Source organism: Phlebotomus papatasi, chromosome 1 (genome assembly GCF_024763615.1).
Source record: "Phlebotomus papatasi isolate M1 chromosome 1, Ppap_2.1, whole genome shotgun sequence".
Classification (NCBI taxonomy): domain Eukaryota; kingdom Metazoa; phylum Arthropoda; class Insecta; order Diptera; family Psychodidae; genus Phlebotomus; species Phlebotomus papatasi.
Genome location: NC_077222.1, coordinates 95,503,427 through 95,520,488, shown reverse-complemented (window position 1 = coordinate 95,520,488; position 17,062 = coordinate 95,503,427). Strand labels below are relative to the sequence as shown.

General features: G+C 36.3%; 2 protein-coding genes across 4 annotated transcripts in view; both read right to left on the bottom strand.

Annotated features, from left to right (window-relative positions):
- The window catches only part of LOC129809857 (uncharacterized), a 98,577-nt gene extending 81,591 nt beyond the window's left edge, over positions 1–16,986 (bottom strand). For 2 of the 3 annotated variants that reach the window (XM_055859986.1, XM_055859989.1), the window contains exon 1: positions 16,562–16,986. The gene's annotated coding sequence lies outside the window, so the exon portion shown is untranslated. Of the gene's footprint in view, positions 1–7,913; positions 8,192–16,561 lie in introns of those variants that run through there. The other variant, XM_055859988.1, reaches the window with a different exon arrangement.
- Positions 398–4,420, bottom strand: LOC129809552 (uncharacterized protein K02A2.6-like). The gene has a single exon (XM_055859479.1). The coding sequence runs from the start codon at positions 4,418–4,420 to the stop codon at positions 398–400; it is 4,023 nt and encodes a 1,340-aa protein (XP_055715454.1).
- Positions 16,987–17,062: the final 76 nt, after the last annotated feature.

Sequence of the window (17,062 nt, the reverse complement as noted above, 5' to 3'; positions counted from 1 at the left end):
GATGGTATGGAAAAAAAAACAACTAAAAACTGGGAGAAAAAAACAACCAACAAATCCGCCCCCCATGAACACCTTCACCATCACGCGCCCCCAAGAGTAACAACACCATCATATTAATTAGAAACAATTAAGGTTGAGACATCATTTGCATTAATGCAAGCCAAATTATAGCCACACTTTGTGTAAGAGGTAATCTCGAGAGCACCAACAAGACGATCCAAAGCGTTAGGCGTCACTTCGAAAACTGCTTTATTGACATTTCTATAACCTCAATGTTACATCTCCCTTTTTATAGTTATTAATTCAGTTTAATATAATATATAATAAAGCAATTGAAAAGTAATTAGTGGAATTCAAACTTAATGAGTTCAACAATGAAGCAAATGGAAATTCATTTTTAAAGATTCAATCTATCTGGGGGTTTAATTACTCTGCCTGATCGGGTGGTGATCATTGCCGGAGGTACAGGTGATGGCGCAGGATCCGGATGGGATTTGGCTGCTACTGGTGTTGCAAGAGGATCTGATAGAGTCCCTCGCATCTCATTCTCCCTATGTAACACTGGTGAACCCATCTCCGGAGTAGTTGGAACGCCGGATGCAATTTCCTCACTCCTGACAGAAGTATTACAACTCGATGAATCTCTAGCAGGTGTTGGTGAAACGGGCAAACTCGCTGGCACTGGAGGCAATATTGGCTTCTCAACTTTTGTCTCATGGAGAAAGTGGCGATTTCTACGGATCAGGCGACCATCATCCAGTTGCACATTGTATGACCTTTCGGTCTGCTGACTTTGAATTGTGCCCGTTACCCAAGCATTATCTCTCTCTTGAACCCTGACACGAGTTCCTTCAGCTAACTTGTCGAAAGATTTTGCTCCCATATCTGCATTTTTCTTCTGTCGGTTACGTTGCTCCTGCAGTCGTTCTGAATTGTCTTCGGCGATCTTGGGAACGAGGAGATTGCGATTCATGCACAGGGGATTTCTAGTCTTTCGACTAAAAAGTCTCTCAGCCGGTGACCTCAGTTCGTTCCCAGGAGTGTTTCGTGACATCAATAATGCCAATTTGATGTCTTGTCCATCTTCGCGGCACTTCTTCAGGAGGTTCTTCGCAGTTTGCACGTAACGCTCTGCTAATCCATTAGAACGTGCAAAATAAGGGCTTGAAACTACGTGTTTGAAGTCCCATTGTTTCCCAAAGTCCCTGAACTCCTTCGACGTGAATTGGGGCCCTCCATCAGTGTGAACTTCCAATGGGATTCCGTGGTCAGCAAACTTATCCTTCAAGAATGAGATCACCGCAGCGCTAGTAGATGATGTCATCAATTTGAAATCATAATATCCACTAAATGAGTCGACTATCAGCAAGTATTCTCGTTTTCGGTGAGTGAAAAAATCGAGAGCGACAATCTCGAAAGGATATTCTGGAACTCTCTTCATCAATACCGTCTCTTTTTGGTTCGATCTTTGGTTTTTCTCACAAACGAGACACTTCTCAATTCTTGCGGTGATTTCAGCAGTCATGTTCGGCCAATACAAGAAATCACGTGCTCGACGCAGCGAAGATTGGATGCCCACATGACCCGCGTGAATATCGTTTATCACTCTTTGACGCTCAGTGACTGGTACGACGACTTGGTCCCCCTTGAAAATTATCCCGTCAAGAATGGATAATTCATCGCGGAATGTAAAGTAATTCCTTATCACTTTAGGCACTTCTTCACGACTGTCTGGCCATCCTTCCAGGATTAATTTTCTCAGCTTCTGCAAGGCCGGGTCATTTGCAGTTGCTTGTTGATATCTCTCCAACGCAGCTTCAGTCAAGCAGGTAGCACCATTCACATGTAGCTCTTCAGTGTCCTCTTCGAAATCAGTGCAAAAAGAACTACAATCTCTGCTTAAGGTGTCTGCTATTGGAATCCTTGTCCCCTTGACGTATTTCACTGTCAGATCGTAAGCTTTCACATCATGCAGGATCTGCCTCAGACGTAATGGAGCTTTGTTCAACGGCTTTGCAAAAATAGTCTCCAACGGTTTGTGGTCTGATTCCACTACGATTTTGTGGCCCCAAATATAATCATGAAATTTCTGGCAGCCGAACCTGATGGCTCCTGCTTCTTTCTCGATCTGCGGCCAGTTTCGTTGACAATCAGTCAGAGCTTTCGTGGCATATGCTATAGGCCTTCTTTCTTGCATTAAAACGGCTCCAAATGCATTTGCGGAACTGTCAACTGACAATACCATTGGCTTGTTTACATCGTAAAATGCCAAAACTGGGGGATTCTTGAGAAAATTTTTCAGCTTCAAAAAGGCACGTTGTTGATGCTCAGTCCAATCCCACACGGGATCTCCTTTCAACAACTCTCGCAATGGCGCTGTGTGCTCTGACAGATTTGGGATAAATTTTCCAACGTAAGTAATCATCCCTAAAAATCTCTGCAGTGATTTTTTGTCCGTAGGCGCCTTCAGTCTGTCAATAGCTTGCAATTTTTCCGGATCTGGGCTCAACCCGTCAGCCGAAAGAATGTGCCCTAGGAATTTCACAGATGTTTGGTTGAAACAACATTTTTCTTTGTTCAGCTTCAAGCCATTTGAATCCAGAATTCTAATGACTTTTTCAGTGATCTCTTTCAACTTGTCAAGGGTAGGTGCATGGATCAGAATGTCATCCATTGATACTTCCACTCCTTCAATGTTTCCCACGAGATCGATCATAACTTTCTGGAACACTTCAGGTGCTGAACACAGTCCAAACGGCATCCTTAAATATCTGAATCTTCCCCATGGTGTAGCGAATGTGCAGAGCTTCGATGTCTTTTCTGACAAACGAATTTGCCAAAAACCCTTTTTGCAATCCAAAATCGTAAAATAACGACTTTTTGAGACATTCGCGGCCACTTGATCTATTCCTGTTAGGGGATAGTGTCTCCTCTTAATATTCTTATTAACATCAGTGAGGTCAATGCAAATTCTAATTTTACCTCTTCGCCTGACCACCACCATGGGAGAGACTGCGTCTGTGGCTTCATTCTCCTTCACCGTAACTTTGTCATCCACCATCTTGAAGACCTCTTTCTTCGTTTCTTCCCTATCGGCAAAGGGAATATTTCGGGCTGGATGGATAACAAATTTGGGGTTATCAACCAATTCTGCATTATACACAACATTCTTTACTGTACCTAGGCCTTCAAATACGTCCTCTTTAACCTCAAAGTGATCAATTCTGGCGATTAATCCAGCTTTCACTGCAGACTTCCCATCAATGATGCAGCTTCTGTCGCCCTTTACTACTTGAAACCAGAGAGGGATCATTTTCTTCCGAATCCTACACGTCAATAGGACCCTTCCATGCACTGGTACGTGACCTCCATTGAATGCGATCAGCCTCTTGACTCTCGATGGCATTATTTCGTAGTAATCACTCAATTTCTGGAGCGCGGTCTTTGTGATTACATTGCACTGGGCCCCAGTATCAATTTTTACACGAATTTTCACTTTTTGGACTGCCATAACACTTTCCCAGCAATCTTCTTTGCCACGACCGCGACTCAGCGAATGCACTTTAAGCGAAAACTGTTCAGTATCGCTATCTTCGTCACTCGAGCTTTCGCTCTCCTTTTCGAGCTGCTTCACTTTTTTCTTTCTATTTTTGCATACTGATGCGAAATGACCCTTATTCCCACACTTATTACACTTTTGGCCAGAAGCTGGACACTTTCGGAGTCCATGTTTGTAATTACATTTGTCACAAACAACCTCTTGAGCAGTCTTCTTCGAAGAACTTGCATTCCCGTTTCTAACAGTGTATACTTCACTCTCAGTGTTTTTGGAACATCCAGGATTATTTTTGTCCATCGATTTCGCATGCTCAGCTGCTTTTTCCATGCTTTTACACGTCGCGATCGTTTGTTCGAGAGTCAAGGAAGACTTTCGCAGCAGTTCCTCCCGAATCGCACTAGACTTCAAGCCGTGAATCAATTTGTCACGAATCAATCTGTCTTTTGCAGTTGCCGGAAAGGTGCACTTATTTGCTTGCACCTTGATTCTCGTGATGTACTGCTCAATACCTTCTCCATCATCCTGAGTGATCGTATAGAACTTATAGGACTCATACACTTCATTTTCGCTGGGTGCAAAGTACTCTCGGAACTTCTGTCTAACCAAATTGAGGTTAGATTTTTCCTCATCCGACAATCCAAAATTGTCGAATATATCCTTTACGGCACTTCCTAAAGCGCTCATAAAGACAGCAACTTGGATCTTGGGGGCGAGTTTTTCCAATTCTATTGCGATGGAGTACCATTGGAAAGCATTTTCCCACGCCTCCCATGCGGCCTTGTTGTTGCTGCTCAATTCAATCGGTGGGGGCGGTTTCACAGGAACCCTTCTTGATTCTTCATTAGATCCAACGTTTCCCATCGTGTTCTGTGTATTTTCGTTTGGCATGGTCCACTTCTGACACCATGTAAGAGGTAATCTCGAGAGCACCAACAAGACGATCCAAAGCGTTAGGCGTCACTTCGAAAACTGCTTTATTGACATTTCTATAACCTCAATGTTACACTTTGTGCATAAATTGATCTAACGATCGTCACACATTTTCAAAATTCCCCAATGCTTTGGTTAGGTATATTAGCTTCCCAAATAAACGTTGGATATTCGAACAAATTTATGAGCCACATCGAATTTTCAGCATTTTAGTCATTTATTAAAAGGTTTTGAGAAATATCTAACCAACATATTTCATTCTCTCATGTTTTTTATAGCTCAGAACTCGTGTTTCATCGCGAGGAGAGCAAGACTATAATCTTTAAATTGATTTCATTAATTAAACGTTGTAAATATAAATACCTTGTCTAATAGTTAAAGGTTCTTGAAAAACTTTATTCAAGATCTTCTCACATACAGCGTACTGAAATGAATGCGGTTCTTTTGAAAAGTGAGGTTGTCTTAGTCCTAACCTAAAAATGAATCACTCCGGGAAGTACCGTCTGGATACAATTTCCTTCATTAGATTGGAACAAAAAAGTTGACTGGAATCTTTAGTTTAAATTGTGGCATCCGAAAATCTACTTGAAATCTAATTTCACTAACTATTTATAAAAAAGGGAGGTTGTGTAAATTCTAACCTTAAAATTTAGCGTTCTGAAATACTTCCAACATATGATTTCCTTCATTAAATTTTGACGAAAGGTTGTCTGGAATCTTTAGAGCAAAGTGCGCCTTCCAAAATTTGTTTGAAATCTAAATGTAGTAGCTATTTATAAGAGTGAGGTTGTGTCAATTCTAACCCTAAAATGAAGCATGCCGAAATACTTCTTGGATACTATTTTTTTCATTAAACTGGAACAAAAGGTTGTCTGAAACCTTTAGATAAAGTTGTGCCCCCAAAATCTATTTGAAATCTTAATTTAATTGCTATTAATATAAATGAGGTTGTATCAATTCTAACCATAAAATAAAACGTTTCGAAACCCTTCCAAGATACTATTACCCTCATTAAAATGGGACGAAAGGTTGTCTGGAACCTTTAGATAAAATTATGCCTCCCAAAATCTATTTGAAATCTAAATGTAGCAGCTATTTATAAATGTGAGGTTGTGTCAATTCTAACCTAAAATTTAACCAATCCATAAACTTCCAAAATACAATATCTAAATTCAATAAATTCTGGCTAAAAAATTGTCTGAAGATGAAATTGTGCTTCCGAAAATCAAATGAAATCTAAATTTAATTAAGTAGTTATTCCAGTTATTCATAAAAGTAAGGCCATGTTTATTCTAACCTGAAAATTAAGCATTTCGTAACACTTCGTAAGTGAAATTCCCTTTAATAAATTGTGACGAAACGGTTCTCGGATATCTTTAAATTAAGTTGTGCTTCCCAAACTTAATTGAAAGTGAGGTTGTCTTTATTCGAAACTTAAAATTAAGCACTCCGAAAACTTCCTTCATACAATTTCTTTAAATAAATTGAAGAGAAAAGGTTGTTGGATATCTCTGAATCTCTGAGTTGTGTTAATTCTAACCTAAAAAATTGAGTTTCCTGGTGACTTGCTAATGCAATTTACTTCAGTCAATTGAGACGAAAAATTTTTCTGAAATCTTTAAATTAAGTTATGCTTTCCAAAATCAATTGAAGTATAAATTTAGTTCAATAGCTATTTAAAAAAGTGAGGTTGTGTTTGTCTTAACCTAAAATTGAGAACTCCGACAAAAAGCCCTCTAATGCTTATTACATTAAATTGTTCGCTTTGAAAGAAAAAAAAACTTATTTGGCATCTTTAGTGTTGGCTACCAAAATTCTAAATTTGATCAAAAGGTTATATTTGAAAATGGTTTTGTTGTATACCTCCTAACCTAATAGAATATTCCAAAACATTTCATTAGGATGTTTTTTTTTTGCTATATTGGTCATATCGACCGCTCAGAATAAGAAACGAACAACTCGCAGTAGGCAAATTTTACAGGAGACCGATTCGAAGCTGATAATTTCAATACAGAGTACAGGATTTGAGATTTAAAATTTCTATAACTTTGAAAATAGTTATCTTTCAAGTCAGGGAAGGTAGATGGTATAATAAAGTATCAAAAAAGCGAATAAAACGATTTTTTTTGTAAAAAATCATCGAGTTGTTCGACTTATATTCTGAGTCGTCGATATTGAATCTCGAAAAACCAATTTCATTATTTTAACATTTGCCTCCTAAATCAAGGTTATATTCTCTCATTTGGTTAAAAGAATGCATTGATTTTTTCTCAAACCGAGATTAAAATAAAGATCTTTCTGGTAAGTCTACAACATTTTATAAGATAGTGAACCAAAGTCCTTTACTTAGCTAAAAAGTAAATTATTAGCGCGTGAGGTTAGATTGAACATAACCTCTAAAGTAGCCAATAAAACTTCGAATGAAACAAACTACAAGATTACCCGAGTACAAACAATTTGAAATACAATTCATGTGATTTTGGTCCAATGAACTAATTAATAGTAGATTTGACCTTATATAATGAAAACAATGAATGGCCACCGGTCGTATATGCCAACTGTAAGTGAATTTTATTACAAGTTTTACAATTTGAAAGCTAAACCACTTTTTGTATTTCTGTTGGTGGTTTAAACTACTTGTACACTTCAAAACCATAAAAATGCCAAAGTAATACTTTTAATCCCATTGGATAGGTATGTAGATCCTTATAAGACTAAGTTCGCTTGTAAGAACTTCACTCGATATTTGTAATGACCTATTTTCCACTCTTTCCCGAGTGTTGCAACATCATTTCGAGCACATAGCAAAGTGCTAAGACTCTATCGCAGCATTTTTTCTGTCTTTTTCATTCGTATTTTTATAGAATCCACTGCAATCAAATATCTCCCTGCCCCAATTGGACAACCAGAAATGTTTTATTGGTGCACGAGAAATAGAATACAGAAAAGAGAGAATACAAAATGCCCCATGGATATTTTATACTTCTCGAAACTATAAAATTTTGCTAATTTATCTCTTGGTTAGTCTTCGTAGCCAAGGAACACAATGTGCTGTTTTTCCTAGCCCCCCAACACCCTCAGGAAGTAAAAGAAAAAAAACCACCATCAAGAGAGGCATTATAAATTGGAAGCCCCAGAAAAAGAAACCTACCAGAACAATCTGCTGCCAGTTTTTCTACCAATTCAATACCACGAAAATTTTCGACTATACTAGACCCACAAAAAAAATAGATTCCCAGCCAAAGAAGGAATATTAAATTCCCTAATAAAAAAAATCCGATATTCAGCCATCTTCTTCGGCTTGGATAAAAGGAAACACCGGAGAGCGAGAGAGACTGAATAAATAAATGGAAATATGGTTGGAAGAAGAATTTTTTGGAAGAGAGCGAAGTAGAAGAAGAGAAATCAGTTATAAATCACTTACACCCAGCACAGTTCTTTTTCTTCTTCCTTTCCTTTTTTCATGCTCCCCCTTAAAAGAAATGGCGCTATTTAACGTCCTTGTGCGCCATTTAAAAGCACTTTTTAGTCCAATATCGCTAAATGAATTCACAATTCTCACATATAATTGATATTTAATCGAATTTGATTACTTTTTTTTAACTTGTCCCTCACACCTATTTCAGATTATTATTTACATAACACTCCACCTTAGCCAATGTTTACCGCTTGACGGCTGGTCGACGACTGGAAGAAATGTGGAATGAAGAAGAGGAACTGGGTGCCACTTGCAATAGCGAGCACTCACACAAATGCACTGGCATAGGGGAGATCGGGGCAGACTGTGACATTTTTCATAATCCCTTCAAATGTTATTTTGACATCGAGGACAGGACAAGGACCGAAAACAATTGAGAATCCCGATCCACAAGCATTTGGGGAACTGTACTAAATTCGGGCCAGCTTTCAATTTTGAACATTATGGCTCCGGCACACCTTTTAGATCAGGAAAATTTCGTAAAATTAAGATTCGCATCCCTTTCTTTCTCACGCGTTTTGCAAATAGCTATCTCATTCTTCCGCATTCCAAATTCAATTGAGCTAGAATTAATTTGGAGTGACGTTTAAAAGAAGAAGAAGAGTGCGAAAGAATGAGATAGAGATATGAAAAGCATATGAGAAAGGGATGCTAATTTCAACTTCATGAAATTTGCCTGATCTAAAAGATGTGCCGGAGCCATAGAAACAAAATCCCGAAAAGAGAAAATCCCGATAGTCAAAATCCCGAAGAAACGAAATCCAGAATAAAGAAAACTCCGAAAGGAAAAATCCAAAATCACGAAAAGTCAAAATCCCTAAGAAACAAAATCCCCAAGACAAAATCTGGAAAAGCCACAATCTCGAAGAGACATAATACCGAACGAACAAGATCGTAAAAAGCTAAAATCCTGTTGAAAAAACCCGAAAACAATAATTCCGAAATGCCAAAATTTCAAAAAGTCAAAATCCCGAAAAGACAAAATCATGAAAAGCCAAAATCCTGAAAAACTAAAATTTCGAAAAGCCAAAATCCCGAAGAGACAAAATCCTGAAAAGACGAAATCCCGAAAGCCAAAAGCCTGAAGAGACAAAATCTTGAAAAACCAAAATCTCATAAAGCAAAAATTCAGAAGAGACAAAATTCTGAGGAGCCAAAAGCCGGAAACCCGAAATCACGAAGAGCCAAAATCCTGAATACTAGAAATTCCGAAGTAACAAAATCCCGAATGGGTAGAATTCGCGAATAAGGATTTCCCTTTGCTTGAGAAATATTGCAAATAGTAAGAATAAAAAGAAATGACAAAGAAAACAATGAGTTGACGACTGCCTCCTTGGAATTTTTTCCGAATTTTAAATGTCAGGATTTTGGCTCTTTCTGGATTTTGGCTTTCGGGATTTTGGCTGAATGAACCTCTGCCTGTCCATTTATAAGATTTCCCCTTTTAAAAATTCTAATTTGATTCCTATCTGTTCTGTAAATTCATTTGCTTATTCAATGTCTCATGTTCACCTTTTAGATCAGGAGAATTTCGGGGAATCTAAATTCATATCCTTTTCTTTCTCAAACGTTTTGCATACGTAAATCTCACTAAAGTTATTGTGCGTTGCGCATTAGACATAATATCCAGCGGACGAGAACTATTGTTAGTAAATATGTTTTCGAAACTACACATAGGAGTGAGTGAAGTGACTAGATCTAGATCTTACTGCTCTCATTGAAATGTCAAAAACATGTTTACAAAACAAAAGGTGTTGTGCGTTATGCCCAACGCACAATAACTTTTGTTTGTAAATGTTTTCAAAATTTCCTATGAGAGAGAGGGAAATAACTATAGATCTCGGTTTCACTCTCAATGAAATGTCAAAAATATGTTTAAAAAACAAAAGTTATTGTGCGTTCGGCATTAGGATTATGTCAAATGCTCAGCACACAATAAATTTTGTTTGTAAACATGTTTTTAAAGCATGTCCAACGCACAATAACTTTTGTTTAGTGAAGATGTTTTTGACATTTCAATGAGAGTGAATGAGATCTAGATCTAGTCACCTCGCTCATTCTCATAGGAAATTTTGAAAACATGTTTACAAATAAAAGTTATTGTGCGCTGGTCTATATCCTATGAGAGTGAGCGAAACTACTAGCTTTAGATCTCCTTCACTCTCACTGATAGGTCAAAAACATGTTTACAAAATAAAAGTTATTGTGCTTTGGTCATTACACACAATAACCTTTGTTTTGCAAACGTGTTTTTGACATTTCAATGAGAGTGAGAGAGATCTCAATCTAGTCATTTCGCTCACTCTTATAGAAGATTTTGAAAACATGTTTACACACAAAAGTTGTGCGCTGGACATTAGAACTTGTACTGCATTTCCTTCCTAAAATTTATCTTAAACATCCTAGGATTTCTGTATCATATTTTTCGATTATCGTAAAATTTTGTCTTAAAATTGAGGCACCTACATCCCCTATCGCACCTACACACTCATAATCCCTATTTATTATTTTACACTCTGCGTATTCCTACACTGTTCTCTTGTATGACTGGTATGTCCGTATTTGTTGTACCGCATAGTAATAAGTTTTGTAAATATAGCCACACCTACACACTGACATCTACCCTCGAGCCCGTCATTTTTCCACCATTTCAGGCTAAAACATTAATCATTTCACACGAAAAACTCACCCAAAAGCCACACACTATCGCCATCCCAATCATACTACGTCACTAAGCTATGGCCTAAGGACTTTTAATATCATTCCCTATCTGTAAATTCACTTAAAATACTGCGACCATTTTGAATTTAATTAAATAACAAGAGCACTTTAAGTTCATGTTTATTTAATAAACTTTTCTTCAGCCAACATCGCACACACATTTGCGCAATGTTCTTCTTAAGGCGATTGGTGTGACAGAGAAGGCAATATCCTCTTCACAAAAGCCTATCTCCTCCGCTACAGCTGAGTGTGTTGGTGTCCTAAAGTGCGCAAGCGCCCATTGGAATTTTGTAAAGGCAAATGTTTTTAAGGTAAACACACACATATGGGCATGCAACACTAAGAATTGTTTGTAGAGACCCATTGAAGGGAATTTGAGTGCGAGTGAGAGGGCATGTCATCAAAATTTTTCCTAAGTATTGGGGCATCTTTTTTACGAAAAAGAAAAATAATAGAATGTAATAAATAATTTGGTTTCAGCTGTCGTAACGTAACACCTAACAAAACACTGTTCTTCCTCTTCTATTCCCATTTCAGGTTTTATACCTCTCTCTTAACCTCCGCGCAGCTTTTCTTACCATCTATCTGCTCTTTATTATTATTTCACCTATTGGTGCCCAAATCAAGGATTCGACGTTGCCAGATACCTGTTTTTCATCCTCCACTTCTCACCTATCAGACACCACTAGAATTTGTTCAATAATTAAAGTCCACAACCGTACTACGGAATTATACGTTCGAAGCTCTCTATACACACACTGCTATACAGTCAAGTGCTTTTTCCCAGTAATTGATGCTTTATAGGGGAGTTGGATACGTCTAGATTACTTTTCGTCTATTGGTAGTTATATCGTAAAAGATTTTGTTGCAAAATCTCTAGTAAATGCGACAATTTGTTGAAGAATATAAAGATTTTATTGCTAGCGTCCTCAATAAGTAAGATGGCTGTGCATTTAAATGTCATTTTATTTAATCAATCAAAATGTCCTTAGCAATTTTCTTCGGTCTTTCTTTCAAAATTGGGGCAACAAATGCTTTCAGACTCTAAATATATTACAAAATTGAGTTCCTATAATGTTCTTTGTCGTTTCGTGAAAAGGTAATGTTCATTACAACGGATGTTAATACCTCATTACTTAAATCTTAGGCTTTGAACATAAACGTAGAATTATAAAACGGAAAGTCTCATACTCAAATAAGGCTAGATTCTTTTTCTTTTAAACCAAATCTAAAAAACAATTAACTAACGACTCAATAAAGATTTTACTGCCGATTATGAAGGGCGATATTGTAGCCTGTATAACGGCCTAACTAAAAAGATCGCCATTTTGTATTTAAAAAAATGTACAGGGATATGAATTTATAAATAAATAAAATAATAATAAAATCTGACAATAATCCTTCTCCTTCTCGAGATCCTTCGATTCTCACTTTGTTCGACTTTATTCTACCACTTGTACTACTTGTACTTTTCGTCTTTAACAAAATTAGTTACAAACATTCCTTTCAAAATATGGCGTCTTCTAAAATTTAAACGGTTGACTAATTGTCAATTCCCAACGAACACAGTTAGCTAAAAAAAACAGAGTTTCCGTAAAAAAAATTGCTGAAAACGCTGTCTTTTTTAGGTTTGGGGGTTTTCTAGGGTTTTCTGTCTCAAAAAAGTTGTACATTTGGAAAAAAATAGTCCGAGAACAGTAGTTTTTTTTCATGTAAAATCACTGAGAATGAAGGATCTTTTAATGTAAATGTTTATGTGGGGCAATCATCTTATTGATGAACCCCTAATTAAAAAAAAAATGTTTATGCAAATGCCTTGTGTATGAACATATTTAAGATTTTTACCTATAACAAAAGAATATTTAAAAATCATTTTAACGTTTAAACGCACGTTTTTTCACCTTGCTGTAGTTTTCTAATTCAGTTGTTATGATAAGTTGGACAAGTAAGTATAAGAACAAGTTTATACTCGTTAAGCACTATCAAATTTTTTCAGTTAATAAGGTTTACTGCTGTATTATAACCCTGGTATCACATCATAATACACATTAAATTTTTAACAGGATTATCGTCGCTAATTTGCGTTTAAGTGCATTTTTTTAGAGCACACATTAATTTTAATGAGAAACCACCTTAAGTGTTCTTAACAATCTCAGCTACTATAATCTTAATAAAATCTCATGTCCTTTGATCGTACTCAAAATTTGCCAAAACCTGTTTAGCCACTCCTTGATAATGAATATGGATAGTTGAAAATCTTTCCCAACCAACAGTTTCATGAATTCGACTTGAATTTACTGGAATACGTCATCCAAGTTCAACCAAAAATCGAATTTGAATGATATCCAAGTTGGTTCACATTGATAATTACATCTGTAATAAGCTTATCTCGCTTTATAACTAGCTTTATGTTATTTAAGACAAATTTGACCGTTTTTAACGGGTCAAGGCCGGCTCTGTATAACACATTATTAGCAAAAGTTATTGAAAATCGGCTTGAAATTTTAATGCTTTGTTTTTGTTGTAATACCAACATAATAGATTGTTATTAACAAAAGCTTTTTAAACGCACAATAACTTTTATTTTCTAAACGTGTTTTTGATATTTCATTGAGAGTGAATGAAACCTAGGTCTAGTCATCTCGCTTGCTCTCAGAGACATTTTCAAAAACGTATTTACTAAACAAAATTGTCTGGGTTGAATACAATGGGGAACGGATCTCTTGTTATCAAAATAGCAATATTCTTCACAATCTTTTTAAGTCTTTTAAGTCGATCTGAAGACATGATTTTCTAGAAATTTCAGGTAAGACTGACTTCATACACACTGTGAAACTATTACCGATATGGAAGAGACACATTTTCTAAAGGAAATTATTCTACTTCTAAAAAATTTCTTAAAGAAAAAATATTTAGAGTGAAAAATTAAAAAAAAGGGTTAGCAAAGCGTTCCAGGCTTTGCAAAGTGCTCGAAATCGATTTGAACCGATTCGTAAATCACTCAAAACATTTGCCCCAATTTACTTAGGAGTAATAAAATTGATTTTAGGATTAAAATAAGTTACCAGTTATAAACCGATTGGAACCGGTTCAAAGTTGTCAGACCTTTCCAACGATCCCAAATATGATATCATTCGGTTGAGAAATACGCTCTCTAGGGCTTTTTTAACTTTTGACCTTTAACCCTTTAAGGGCGATTGGAACACCGGTGTTTCATAAAGAAAATAATTTTTCCTGACTACCTAAAGTTATTTTTTTTCTTATGTCTGTACTTAATTGTAAAGTAGAAGGTTGAAGGAATCTAGAATATTTCTTGCAAGTCTAGCTATTTGCTATGTAGTAAATATTTAAAAGTCTGTCCGACTTTTAGCAAATTACCCTATAGAATGGAACCATCAATATTGTAGGGAATATTTTTGCGTCCGCCGCCGTCTCAGCGCTTTGGTGACTAGCCTCCGAAGCCACATGGCTGCAATGTTTTTTCACTGGCTGTAGGGTAAAATGGGGTAATTTGGATTCATGTCATGAACTTTAGTCAAATTATTATTCTGATTATAATTACGTTAAGCTATTTCTCGGCTTAAGTCATAAGTGTGTCTAGTCTAGGGCATTATGAAATCTCAGTTTTATAAACAGTGGCGGCCAAAATAATAGAAACACTTTGCAAAGCTTATATTTTTTTTAACTTTTGTACTTTTTCCCAATTTGTTGATATAATTCTGAAGTAGAAATCTTCAAATTATTAGAATCGTAGAATAAGGGTTCTTTTGTTCTGATTGAACCACTTTTAAAAACTCTTGGCAGTGTGTTTGGGATCATTAGCTTTGGCTAAAACTTAAAACCCAAAAGCAAATTCTTTTCGATGTTGAAGTACATGTCTTGTCCAAGGGTATCCTTGTAAACAAATTGGATTATATTGCCTGATATTTGACATACAGACCATATGATACTTCGCAAAATGTAATCCCATACTGTAAAATTACCACCGATAAGTTTTACGTTCTTAATTATGTATCAAGGACAAAATTCTTGAATTTTAGGACATCTAATATTTTGATATGTCATATCCAATGATACTAAACAGGAGTAAATCAGTTCAAAGAATATTATTCCAGAATTACAGGTCCTTCTGCATATGCTCTGTAACAAAAATCAAACAACAGATACGGTTTCGTTTGAATACTAACTCCGTACGTCTGGCAACACTTCTAAACCGGGTATTTTTACATAATTGACTTTTAGTAATGCTCACACAGTAAAAAGCTCACACCACTTTTTTTCAATTTGTTCCTTTATTTTCCGAACGGCGGCAAATAAATTCAGTTTTACTATAAGAACAATGGCAGAATCTTCTCTAGAAATCGTAATTCTTTCTCGAAATTTTCGAGTTTTTGCGTGATTTGTAAGTTTGATCTTTAAAAATTTATTGATTTGAATGTTATCTTCCTTGAACAATATAATTTACAAAAAATTCTTAGTTATCCGAAATTCTTTTACGTAAAGACTGTAGCATCTGCACCAAAGGCTCTATTTACATGATTTTTCAGTTCTCATAACTTTATTTTACGAAAATTTGTGGCATTAATGCCTATAAATTATTAGAAATAGGGGGAGGTGGGGCTACTTTGAGCTGCGGGGCTAGATTGTTATACGACTTTTTCGCCTATTTCCAAATTAAGCTGGTCCTTACAATTATTTTATTTAGATCCACAATTGTGTTATCTATTCAAATTACATCATGTTAAAACCTAGTTCCCTTTAGAAATATGTGAAAAATCGTATAACAATGTAAAACCACAGCTCAAAGTAGCCCCACCTCCCCCTACAGAAATAACTTGAAATTTAAAATAAAAGTAAATTTCAGGTAATATTTTCAGAGAAAATTAAAGTGTGCTATTTAAATTGGCCACACGAATTATACCTAAACACATAAAATGACAAAAACACAGAGTTCTAACAGACACAAATATTAAATAATTATCATTTTTATTTATAATAGGCATAATATTTCCAAAAAAAAAGCACGATCAGGTATAAAGCTTGATATTGTATCATAAAACATCAAAATAGGGAAATCGTTGAAGGTGTACTATTTATCTTGTCGCCACTGTATTCTGTGAAAAATAGAGATCTCTAACGGCCAAAACAATATTTATTTTACGTAAGGTTATTATTTAAGCATTTCTATCAAAATTATTTCAACGAATTGGAATAAACAAAAATACTAAAGGCAAAATAGCGGCCTTTGCGGAGCTGATTCTATTATTTTGGCCGCCACTGTATATAAATTTTTTTTTACCGTTTTGCCTCAAATGCAGATTAATAAAAATGAAGTCGGCGGCGGACGTATATGGGTAAAATGTAGAACTTGAATAATTATGGTAGCTGGCTCTTTGAATCCACCCAAAGATTCTTTTTAGCCCTCAGTCATATTACTCAATTTCAATCAAACACAGCCTTGAGGTGATTTATCTTGAAAATTCCACAATAAAAAAATGGCAGATATTTCCGATCGACAATAAAAATGATTCGATAAAAACCCATTCCTTTCTTGCAATTTTGCTCAAGAGGTAGAGAGATATCCCAGTAATTTGCTGTGCAATCCTCAAAAGAAATTAGTGGTGGGAATCAGTGTGTTGGTAAGAGATTTTAATACTCTATGGGATCTCTGGGAAACTACTAATTCCCTGGGAGAGAGAGAGGTTACACGGGGCAGAGCAACCAAGTCCGCCCCGGAGCAAATAACCACATGCGTGCAGTGGTGTTGTTTTTATTACATATCGTAAGAGGGAATCTGTGAAGTAACGAAAGTATGGGATCGATAGGGCCAACATGGCTGTGTATAGAGCCCAGGAATAATATTGAATATTTACTTCGTTTTCCGCTCCATCCTCCTTGCTCTGCTCGTCACATTTTCCTCCAACACCGTCTGTCTCGCTTCATCTTCCTGCATTGCATTCGCACACACATTCACACCCAAAATACGTTTTTCTTTTTTTTTGGTGGACAAATAAGAGGGGCGAGAGATACTTTAATGGAAGATAAATAATCGTTAGATACTGATTGTGCAGCTTTTTTTTGACAAGCTCAAAGCTGTCCGGGAAGCTTTTTTTTGGAGAGGAAGTTTGGAAGAGGATTTATTTTGGGCGTTTGAAGGAAAAATCAAAGAAAAAGTTGGGAGAGAAAGAGAGCAAATGGAGGAATCAACGATTTTTTGGAGAAAGAACCAACTTGTTAATCCAAAATTAAACAACACACCCCGTGAACCGATGGTGATGGACTGAATCCAACCAGCAGACCCAAGTCTCCCCTAAACCATACACTTCACTTTCCAAGAGCTGGCCCACGGATGCTCGTGTGTGTTAGTTTGCCTG

Bases quoted from the DNA above. Each gene is read 5' to 3' on its own strand.
- LOC129809552 (XM_055859479.1), bottom strand. From the start codon at position 4,420: ATGGGAAACGTTGGATCTAATGAAGAATCAAGAAGGGTTCCTGTGAAA.